We start from the raw sequence: 11596 nt of genomic DNA, 5'->3' as shown, positions 1-11596 counted from the left end.
ACTACACAGTAGAATACATAAGAATAGCTCGAAAGCATATAGTATTGAACATGGTGACGAAGAAGTGAGACAAACTCTTAAAAAAAAAAAAAAAAGACTGAAGGAAAAAAACAGGTCATCTATAAATAGCAAGCACATGTGAGACGACAGAGAGAAATGCCACAAGGAGAAAGAGAAAGAGAGAGAGAGGAGGCGAGACAGAGACCTGAACCACAATCCATTCCTGCAGTGGCTTTTTTTAATTTAAACAGGATTCATACACAATAAAGGCATGTAAAGCATCATTCAACAGAATAAACCTTAAAAGCACAGGTACACAAGTCATCGGGCAGGCTCTTTCAACAAGCCACCTGCCACATTTACAAGCTCAGAGAAAACCGGCATCTTAAGAGTGCAGTAACTATGGGGAACCATACTTTTTTTTTCTTTCTTTCTCTTTTTCTTTTCTTAAAGCAATGTTATCTGTAACAATACAGGACCAGATTTCTATTAGATTAATGCAGTAAAAGCTTTTTTTTTTTGCTGGAGTTCTATCTAGGTACTGAGAACCCACAACACCAATACGGCAGCAGATACTTAAATAATTATAATACAAACAGATCTTCTCTTTAATGCATTTAGAATCAGAGAATCACTAGTGGGTGATCTTATACACACCCAAAAAATATTAGGATTGTTCCCACAGATTTTCTTTCTTCTTTTTTTTTTCATAGTAGAATAAAATAGTTACAGCGATACATCTGTGGTCACTGTGCATTTACATTAAAGCTCTTTATCTAAAAATGGACATATTTAAGAAAACGAGAGCAGAAAAGATCACGTGATATACAGTTGGCCAAAAATAATCGAAATACTTAAGAGAAACATGAGTGTCATTAAAATAGTGGACCAAAGTGTCACAGGCTCAAGATTTCTACCAATTTTCAGATTAATAACTACAATCCCATGAACCAGCCTGTCAGCTCATATCAACACACCTGCTCATAGAAAAATGAAAGGAAACTCCACCCTGAAGCCCATTATATTTGTTTATACTGGAATATTTATAAGTAGAGGGTACAGGGGTTTGCCTCAAACCTCTGTGGCTGGGGGTTCAGCTCCCACCTCTGCCCTGTATGTGTGGAGTTCTCCTTTGGGGGTTTCCTCCCCAGGCCAAAAACATGCATTGTAGGCTAACTGGTATCAATTATCTATAGTGTGTGAATGGGCGTGAGTGTGATAGTGCTAGTAGAGTTGGCTAGCACTGATAAGCATGATAGTTTTGACAGAAGGTTAGTGTGAAAGCTGAAGCTTTAGAAGCTAATCTGAGAGAGCTGGACAGACTAAAGACTCCTAAAGCTCTGGTCTCTTTAAACAGAGAGGAAACAAGGACTAAATCCCACTGTGCATTGTGGGTAATGTAGAAAACCATTAACCCATTCAGTCCATTTAGAATTTCATTACTATTGGGTAACTAATACCACTGTAGATCACTTGTTACTTATAGACATTAATTAGCAAGTTGTTCAGGGTGGATTTTTCCTTTAATGAGACTAAATCTCCTTTCCCCCAAAAATCTAAGAGGTTCTTGTTCAGTGTGTGTTCAGCCAGAGTGGCTGATGGGATGTGCATTTGTGGAGTCTAACAAACCAGGATCATAGAACACAATCACCTCACACAGGTGTAAATTTACACCAATAAGTGCTGATTCACATCAATGAAATATATCCTCATCAGCCTGTACGGCTTTCCGTAGCAGCACCAAAATTCCTCAGAAACAGAATGTACTGTTGCTGACAATTATCTGGATTGCCAACAACCCCGGACCAACCACCCTCCCGCCCTAGAGCGCCATCTTATCGCTACAAGTCCGTCACTTCTGATTGTTAGGCAGAAGCGGTTGAGTAATGCGGTTCACCGAGCCTGTGTGGACTTGACATTTTCATGCATTTCTGAAATTATCTGTGACAAATCTCTTGTGGCTGTGAGTGTAGGAGAGGAAGCTTTCAGGGGATGAGCCTGAGACAAAACAGAACAACGATCCTGATGAAAGCCCCTCTCTGCATTCTGCTCAGACGCGGGCTGACAGAGCTGTAGAAAACATGGATGCAATTTATTTTGACCTTTTTTTTTTAATCAATGTAGTGCTTGTCTGTTAAAAATCTATTGTGTCGAATGTTTCTCACATGGAAAGGGTATTGTTTTGTTTTGTTTTTTCTTTTAACTTACCCTTAAATCCTGTTCACTGTTCATATCTGGCAAACAAAACCAGAAGGAAGGCAGCAGCATTTACACCCTCACAGTGCATAAAAGTGCGTGTCGCAACATGCTCAGCTAAAAATATGCCGCACTATGAAGTTGTGCAATCTGTAATGAGCATATGCAATCATCAAACAATAAAAAATAATTCAGTTCGACACTACGGCTATGGCTAAATAGAATAATAAATATTGAATAATGATAATAATAATTATAATAATAAATACTTGAATGAGTGCACAAACAAATAAGTAATAAATAATGTATAATACATAACATAAAGTAACATTGCCACACAATAATTATATATCTCTCCTAGTTTGCCGTGAGGCAGTAACACTTTGTTTGAGCGCGGAAAATGTTTTGAGTCGTCGTAACATTCCACCGAGTGTTTCTCAGTCGGCAAAGACCAATATTCTACTCATTAAACTTATACGTCTTTTTTTAACACCCACTGTAGTAAAGGTCTACCCTATTGTTATTCAACTGAGTAAAGAATGATTATCGCTTCTGCTCATCTACCTAACACTTTTATATTACAATACGATTAAATAATAGCAGATCGCTTGGCGTAATCATATTCGTCTGTGTCAGGAAATACTTGACTTCTATTGTACAACACTGTACCTAAACAGAGTAATGGCACAAATCAATGACAGAATGGACTGAACACAAACACAGTGCATAACCAATAAGTAACACGAGTTTGTTTGTAGATTACTAAACTAAGCATTTCTGCAGAAGCAAAACCATGGGTGTGATTTGTTCCCGGCTCCCATTAGCGATTAATTAATTAAGGATGTAAATCTGTGTCTGTTAGCGAACACAGCCAACGATTATTCTCTTTAGGTTTTTATCGGTGACTGTAGCAGTGAGTGCGATGTGTGATGATCAGGGAACGTTATGAGCAGAATACCGGCTGTACCGCCTTCAGTCCGTAGTGTGGTGTGGGTTGAGGGGTGTGTCTAAGGGTCCCAGTCTTCGTCGTGGTGCTGTGAGGCGATGATCACCACCACCGTGAGGATGGTGCAGAGTACGATGGAGGCAATGCCCACCGCCAGGCTGATGAAGGAGAAGTTGCGTGCCTCGCGTGACGCAATCTCTGCTGACACCATGTCGCCCCGAGCAACAGCTGTACGTACCTGACAGAAGAAACAGCGTCTTTAGAGGATGACAAAAATTCTATTCTACTAGACCGCCAGGTGCTTCTCAACTTGTCATCATTGTTTAGGTGACAAAAACACAAGAAGAGAAATGATCAGGCATAACATTATGACCACTGAGAGGTAAAGTCGATAACAATGTTATCTCCTCATCATGGCACCTGTTAGTGGGTGGGATATATTAGGCAGCAAGCGAACATTTTGTCTTCAAAGTTGATGTGTTAAAAGCAGGAAAAATGGACAAGTGTAAGGATTTGAGCGAGTTTGACAAAGGGACAAATTGTGATGGCTAGACGACTGGATCAGAGCATCTCCATAACTGCAGCTCTTGTGGGGTGTTCCCGGTCTGCGGTGGTCAGTATTTATCAAAAGTGGTCCAAGGAAGGAACAGTGGTGAACCGGCGACAGGGTCATGGGCAGCCAATATTGAGTGAAGGCTGGCCTGTGTGATCCGATCCAAAAGACGAGCTACTGTTGCTCAAATTGCTGAAGAGGTTAATGCTGGTTCTGATAGAAAGGTGTCAGAATACACAGTGCATGACGGGTCAGGGCTGTTTTGGCAGCAAAGGTGGGACCAACACAATATTAGGCGGGTGGTCATAATGTTATGCCTGATCAGTGTTTTATTTATTATTATTTATACATTTTGTTTAACTGCGCTGAGATTAACACCATGCACTTCTTCTAGATTTAGAATAATGCAATCATGGTCAATCTGGTAGGCCATGTATAAAGATTTTAGCATTAATGGCTAATTTAGCAGTTAACCTGCCTCAGGGGTGTCTTAGATGTCATCTGAATGGCTTGTAGGGTAAAGGAAGGATTTTACTCCACACTCAAATTGCCTTCATGAATTACTGAAATGTGACCGGTTTATTCCAGGGCTCATTTACACTTTAAACATTTTATTGTTACATCTTCAGGGATGATCTTTACATTTAAACTGTATTTAGCTACAGTTACTGCTGAAGCTTTCCTGAAAACAAACGTGATGTTTAGGTAAAACTGAAGAGTTAAAGTTTCAATTTATGAGATTTATTATTTGTCAACTACATAATTTCTTAAATGTAATTTATTAATTAGTGTACTGATTAATCCATTATTAAATAACTGTCAGTTGCCTACGATGATGGAACAATAATCGATTATATTATAAAATGATATTCAAAGCACAATATATGGTTTCGTTGAACATTTCAGAATACTGCATCTGCTTGTGCATTCAGTTTGTGGAGGAGTTTTGTAAAGAGTCCTGCTTATCTAAGAGCCAGTGAACAAATGGCACATGTTCAACACTGACAGAATGCTCTAACTGATAATAAATGACTGAATTCTGAATGTTATGCCTCCAAGAGAGTTTTTAAGAATTTATTAAGGCAATAAGGTCAGGTAATCACAATCTGTCATTTTAGGAAGCTCCGACATGCATAACTCTCTACAGTCACACAGCTTGATGTGTGATAAAGGTTCAGCCTGATGAGTCATTAATATTCAGATTAATTCGGGACATTCGCATGGCCGGCTCACCTGCACGGCTTTGATGATGGCTATGATGCCCGTGGGCCAGAAGCAGCAGATGGTGGTGAGCACAGCGATGGGCAGGTAGTCGTGAGGAGGCCGTCGCGGCTCCATTAGCGCGACGCCGGGGGGCATTTGCATTGGCACCTGCCCTGGTGCAACACCTGCATGGGGTGTACCATTAGGCATGTAAGGCTGTCCCTGGGAGAAAGAGACAGAGGGATGAATGTTTCAGATGATGTAGACAGTGGGGTATGAAATCTTAAAAACTGCTATGAATTTACTCAATACCTGATATTAATCTAATTGCTATGGTCCTCTATACATTATAAATGAACTTTCTTACTAAACAATTTTGTTACATCAGTAGGAAACTCTCTATGGCCCTGACTCACCCCTGTTCCGATGGGATACACAGGTACGTAAGCCGTGCAGGGCTGCAGTTGGAGTGGATATCCGAGCTGCAGGTAACCCATGGGAGGATGAGGTACTGAGCCGCCGGGCCCGTGCGTCTGGACCGTGTAGCCATTAGGGGCTGCCTGAGGTGGAGGGTTTCCAGGAGGGAACTGCGTCTCCTGTAAATACCCCTCAGAGCCAGGCGGAGGAGGAGGAGGAGGGTAGTTAGGCTGAGGGCCGCAGCCAGGCGGAGGAGGATGTGGGGGCATGCTGGGGTCCTGTGATGGCAGGTAAGGTGGAGGAGCCATTTGGTTCAATGGCTGAGCCATGGGCTGCCTTCCTGCTGCCTCCTCAAGACCTGCCGTTAGATGAACACAGGAAGTGATGAGGATGGTAAGTTCAGTAAAAAATGTTTTCAATAACTGGTTATGAAACCCTTTTTTTCCAAATGGATGTTCTATAAATAAAATCGCCAGTGTAAAAGAGCGCGCTATGATATAATCTCGACTGTTAAATTCCACTGCTTTGTCTTGTAAAGGCCAGACTCTGAAGTAGAAGGAAGTGTCATTCATTTTCCATGTGATGAAACTCTTTCTAACAGAGGTCAGCATTGTGGTCAGTGTGGTTTAACAAAGGTCCCGGTTTGACTTTTTGTCTGATCTCGTTTTTGTGGTTTTGAATCTGCTAACAGAAGCCTAAGAACCTGAGATTTGTTTCTTAAATAGCATAATATCAACAGTAACATAAACTTAGTAATCATATTAGTTTAATTTTTATACTCTTAACCATTCTCCATTTTGTAACCAGGACTAAGCCGTAACATTTATAAACTCCTATTAAACAGGATGAATCTGGCTCATGTCTTATACTGAAGTGTTGTATTTTTAGATAATCTTATTTCTATTTTCTAAAATGCATCAGTCCCTGAAGTCCCTTTTTCCAGCAAAACACTCTCATGCTGCCATCCACATGTTTCATACCTGGATGGTGTTCTTCTTATTAAAAGACACACCCCATTTCCTCCATATCACCATCTGACGAGCAAACACTCCTCTAAAGGGATGTTGATCATGTGGAAACTATAGTTATTTACTGAAGTTTCAGTTTTATTCAGTTTTATTAACTGAGGCTTTCGAAACGTGTGCTGCAGTCATGTGACCCGATTCAGCTAATTTCCTCGACATATTGTTGCGACGTTTCAAAGAACCAAAAAGAAAATAAACGCCAGACGGGAATGACGCAGGTCTAACCGTCTTACATTTTTCTCACGCACACTACGGGGACGTAAGCATTTTCAGACGTTTCAGTGTGGATGACCAACTTTTGGGAAACGATTGTAAATGATAATGTGGATGCGGAGCGTTTTTAGACGAATTGTCTAAATTGATCCGGATCGTTTGGACGAATCAGATCCGTGGAGATGTAAACTAATATTTTTTTCCGAGGTTCATGAATATTCCAAAACTATCAGGACCAAAAAGACATTGGCCCTTAAATATGCCCCTCCCAATTAACTCCTGATTATTACAAGTGACCAATCAGAAGCTTCTAAAAGTCATTATATCAATTTCAATCTTCCAGACTGATTAAAGAGACAGTCACCATAGTAAATGTTCATCCCCATAGATCTAGTGAATGAAACCTGAAATAAACCTGCTAAAATGACCTCTGGTACGAATTAAATCAGACTGGCAAAAGATGAAAGATAAAAAAGATGATTTGTGGAACATCTGGCTTCGACTCTACACTACCGAGCTATTTAAGGCAAATTAAATGACATCCTGAATAAATTACATACCTGACTTAAAAATATGACAAAAGTTGGCTAGCAAGCTAGTTTATTAGCTCTCCTATTAAACCAAACTACACCAGCAATGACAATGTCCCCCTGTGACATTAGCGCGCCACACTGCACATGGAAATAACACTTTAATGTGTTGTTTTCCTTTAGCTGAAATGATTTTCTGTGCCACCCCCTCTGGTTGTGTTGCATTACTTACATGAACAGTTCTTGATGTTTCTTGGCATGCCTAACACTGCTTTTCTTCCACCAGACTTTAAAGCTCACTGTTTCTCCCCTGATGCTTGTTTGACTATGATCAGTAAAACCACAGAACTCTGGCCTGAAATCAACTGGCTTTAATGCATACTTATCCCGGCGGTTCATCAGATATTGATTGAAATGCTTTGGAAGCTGCATACAACATTACTAATCATTATGAACACTGAACTGGACAGTGTAGGACACTGATGGTGATCAGATGGTGTATGAGAGTGAGAGAGATTAACTCTCCTTTTGTAACCCTCTCCATCATCATCAGTTCAGTAATGCTAACCAAAGTGATGCTAAATTACTGTTAATCTTAATCGTATTCTTAGACACAAAAATCAATACCAATATGAGTGACCTCTAAATATTAATCGGTCAGAGGCATTATGGAACATTTTATTTAGCTCTTTTTTTTATATTTCCCTGATTTATAAAGTGACATACACTATATTGCCAAAAGTTTTGGGACACCCCTCCGAATCATTGAATTCAGTTGTTGTTGTTTTTCAGGGGTTGGGCTCGGCCCCCTAGTTCCAGTGAAAGGAACTCTTAATGCTTCAGCTTCATACCAAGACATTTTGGACAATTTCATGCTCCCAACTTTGTGGGAACAGTTTGGGGATGACCCCTTCCTGTTCCAACATGACTGCACACCAGTGCAAAGCAAGGTCAAGGATGAGTGAGTTTGGAGGAACTTGACTGGCCTGCACAGAGTCCTGACCTCAACCCGATAGAACACCTTTGGGATGAATTAGAGAGGAGACTGTGAGCCAGGTCAAAACTGGGACGTCTGCCTTTACATGCACATGAATGTAATATGGAGTTGTCCCACCCTTTGCAGCTCTATCAGCTTCAACTCTTCTGGGAAGGCTTTCCACAAGGTTTAGGAGTGTGTTTATGGGAATTTTTGACCATTCCTCTAGACGTGCATTTGAGAGGTCAAGAAGTGATGTTGGATGAGAAGGTCTCCACTCTAATTCATCTCAAAGGTGTTCTATCAGGTTGAGGTCAGGACTCTGTGCAGGCCAGTCAAGTTCTTCCACACCAAACTCACTCATCCATGTCTTTATGGACCTTGGTTGGTGCACTGGTCCACAAATATAGTGTATATGGCAATATAGTGTATTTTCACAGTTTCCTTTGCTTTGATTTCCAGCATTACATCTTGAAAAACGTCAATCCTTTAACTTACATCACATAGTGTCGTTAAAGGATCGGATGCTTGGGGAATGATCACAGTAACGTTAACGACGCATCCATCCCTAATCAGAAAGAAAAATGTCATCGACCCTGAGATCATGACACAGAAACACGATCTGATCTGCAATGTTACGAGGGTCCTAACAAACCAGCGGAGCATCTCTAAGCCATCTGAGCAAAGAGAAAACGCTAGAACTGGAAAAAATCTCGGCTTTACAGAGAGACAAGCGTCAGAGGTTTCTCCATCACTCTGAAAAAAGAAAAAAAAAAAGCCAAAACATCTTCCTTTTCATCCTGTTAACAGGAAATGAGGAAGAACAGACACCTCATCATGTGATGCACAACAGACACTGCTGCAAAATGGGAAGCAACACACCACAGCCTGGATTAATTATTTATTTTTTTCACTTTAACTGCAATATATTTCTGGAAAAAAAAGTGAGATCTTTATCTGTGTGATAACTCCACAGCTTTAAAGATAGAGAGGATGTGGTGCAAGATATCATCACATCAGGCTCCCATGTCCTTTTATTTATCCTGTTTTGTGCATCTATTCATCAACATGATTTATTATTATTATTTTTTATAATTATTATTAATATTATTATTATGTAATATTGCATGTAAAACATTAATTAATGCACTAGTATGTCCATATAAAAGCCATTTTGATTTAATTCTTCATTTTTGTTGCTTTTCTCCAATTCATTGGTGTGCAGAAAATATATCAGTTATATAATAATAAATTAACACAAAAGGGTGTTTTTCTGCGTGGGTAGATTCTTAGGGAACTCTGAAGATGTCTCTTTAAAACTGTACATGCAAAATAAATAAATTAATTAATTAAGGTTTAACGTCAAAAGCGAGAAAACACAGATTTTCCATTCGGTATCCGTTATCAATCATGGTCCGCGTTCCAAACGGCTATAGATTCGAGACGTAGTGCACTGCGTAGTGTGCACGAGCGCGTTATTGAGCACACTATGCAGTGCGGCTGTGTAGGGATTAAATAGCAATTTGGGATACGGCCGCAGTGAGGCGATTTTATTTTGCTTATTCCTTCGTTGTTTTCTTTTTTAATGAAGCCACTTTGGGGTTATTTATTTTAAATTAGGTATAGCTTAAGAATAAGCTCGAATTTATATCATTTTTTAAATCCCGTTGTCGTTTTAGAGCCTGGTAAAGTAAAAATAAAATATGACCTATACACATCATAAGGCTGAAATAAGACAGAGAGCGTTACCTACCTTTAGAAAAAGATGAATTAGTCTACAGCTTATTATAATCCATTTTCATATTTTTTTGGCGTCAAAAAAAATCATTAATTATCAATGGCATGTATAAACGAATCAGAATAATCAATCAACCTTACCGTGTTTTGCCGACGACATGATGATCAATTTATCTGAGGCGACGGAGTCTTCAGTTGGAAATACGCCAGCAGCGCGTGCCCTTTGTTTAAAATTTTTATAAAACCGTTAACCGAAACGTTAAAACGGCAGCGAAGTCCTTCAGGCGATCAGAGCATCTTCACATCCAATATATAATGAACTCCGCTTTTATAGTCCCCGGTTTTATGGTGTAATACGAAATCTTTGTGGGTGCCAAGTGTATTTCACTGGATTCCCCCCCCGCGATACACAATACTGAAGCAGTGAGCTACGTGTAGAGGAAAATGGGCTCCTGTCAGCGCATAGCATCACACTGAATTAATCACACACACGGTGTGGCTGTCTTAAAGAGACAGACTGGAGAGACTGGGAAAGAGAGAGAAAAAACCCCACTGATCTTCTGTCAAGTACAGACTAGAAATGAAGAACCCATCAAAATCACTTACTCTTGTACTGTACACACGATGTTGCCAATGAATCATTGAATTCAGAGGTTGGGCTCTGACCCTTAGTTCCAGTGAAAGGAACTCTTAATGCTTCAGCTTCATACCAGAACATTTTGGACAATTTCATGCTCCCAACTTTGTGGGGAACGGTTTGGTGATGACCGCTTCCTGTTCCAACATGACTGCACACCAGTGCACAAAGCAAGGTCCATAAAGACCTGGATGAGTGAGTTTGGTGTGGAGGAACTTCACAGAGTCCTGACCTCAACCCGATAGAACACCTTTGGGATGAATTAGAGCGGAGACTGCGACTGTCCAACATCAGTGCCTGACCTCCCAAATGCACTTCTAGAGGAATGGTCATAAATTCCCATAAACACACTCCTAAACCTTGTGGAAAGCCTTCCCAGAAGAGCTGAAGCTATTATAGCTGCAAAGGACAGGACAACTCCATATTACATTCATGTGCATGTAAAGGCAGACGTCCCAGTTTTGACCTGGCTCACAGTCTCCTCTCTAATTCAAAGGTGTTCTATCAGGTTGAGGTCAGGACTCTGTGCAGTTCCTCCACACCAAACTCACTCATCCATGTCTTTATGGACCTTGCTTTGTGCACTGGTGTGCAGTCATGTTGGAATAAGAAGGGGTCATCCCCAAACTGTTCCCACAAAGTTGGGAGCATGAAATTGTCCAAAATGTCCTGGTATGCTGAAGCTCTTTCACTGGAACTAAGCTCAAGCCCTGAAAAACAACACCTGAATTCAATGATTTGGAGGCGTGTCCCCAAACTTTTGGCAATATAGTGTAAATAAAGATATACAGATACACCCTCATGTGCTGATTTTCACCTCTCTTTTATCTCCATTCATTTCACAGAGAAATGTCTGTGGACACCTGAACATCACATCCACGCTCTATGTGGTTCTTCTGTTTAGAAAAAGTTTGAAGTACACATCGGTATTGAATATTTTCATATACTATAGATTACAGTTTCCCTTCACTGGAACCAAGAGACCACAAACTGTGTTCCTGTGCACAAAGTGAGGTCCATGAAGACATGGCGTATTAAGGTTGGAGTGGAAGAACTGACTCAGGACGTTGACTCAACCCCACTGAACACCTTTGAGATGAACTGCACCCCATGACTGTCTGACCTCACTAATGCTCTTGTGGCCGAATGAACACCAATCCCCA

The 11596-nt window shown here is 40.5% G+C and overlaps 1 protein-coding gene across 1 annotated transcript; it reads right to left on the bottom strand.

Annotated features, from left to right (window-relative positions):
• Positions 1 to 216: 216 nt before the first annotated feature.
• prrt1 (proline-rich transmembrane protein 1) lies at positions 217 to 10304 on the bottom strand. The gene is made up of 4 exons (XM_058405086.1): positions 9938 to 10304; positions 5315 to 5673; positions 4929 to 5120; positions 217 to 3380 (listed from the first exon to the last, which is right to left on the bottom strand). The coding sequence occupies exons 1-4, from the start codon at positions 9954 to 9956 to the stop codon at positions 3204 to 3206; spliced, it is 747 nt and encodes a 248-aa protein (XP_058261069.1). The 5' UTR covers positions 9957 to 10304; the 3' UTR covers positions 217 to 3203.
• Positions 10305 to 11596: the final 1292 nt, after the last annotated feature.

Source organism: Hemibagrus wyckioides, linkage group LG12, assembly GCF_019097595.1.
Source record: "Hemibagrus wyckioides isolate EC202008001 linkage group LG12, SWU_Hwy_1.0, whole genome shotgun sequence".
In the NCBI taxonomy this organism is placed as follows: Eukaryota; Metazoa; Chordata; class Actinopteri; order Siluriformes; family Bagridae; genus Hemibagrus; species Hemibagrus wyckioides.
The sequence above is the reverse complement of the archived record's forward strand: the minus strand, read 5'-3'. Positions and strand labels throughout refer to the sequence as shown.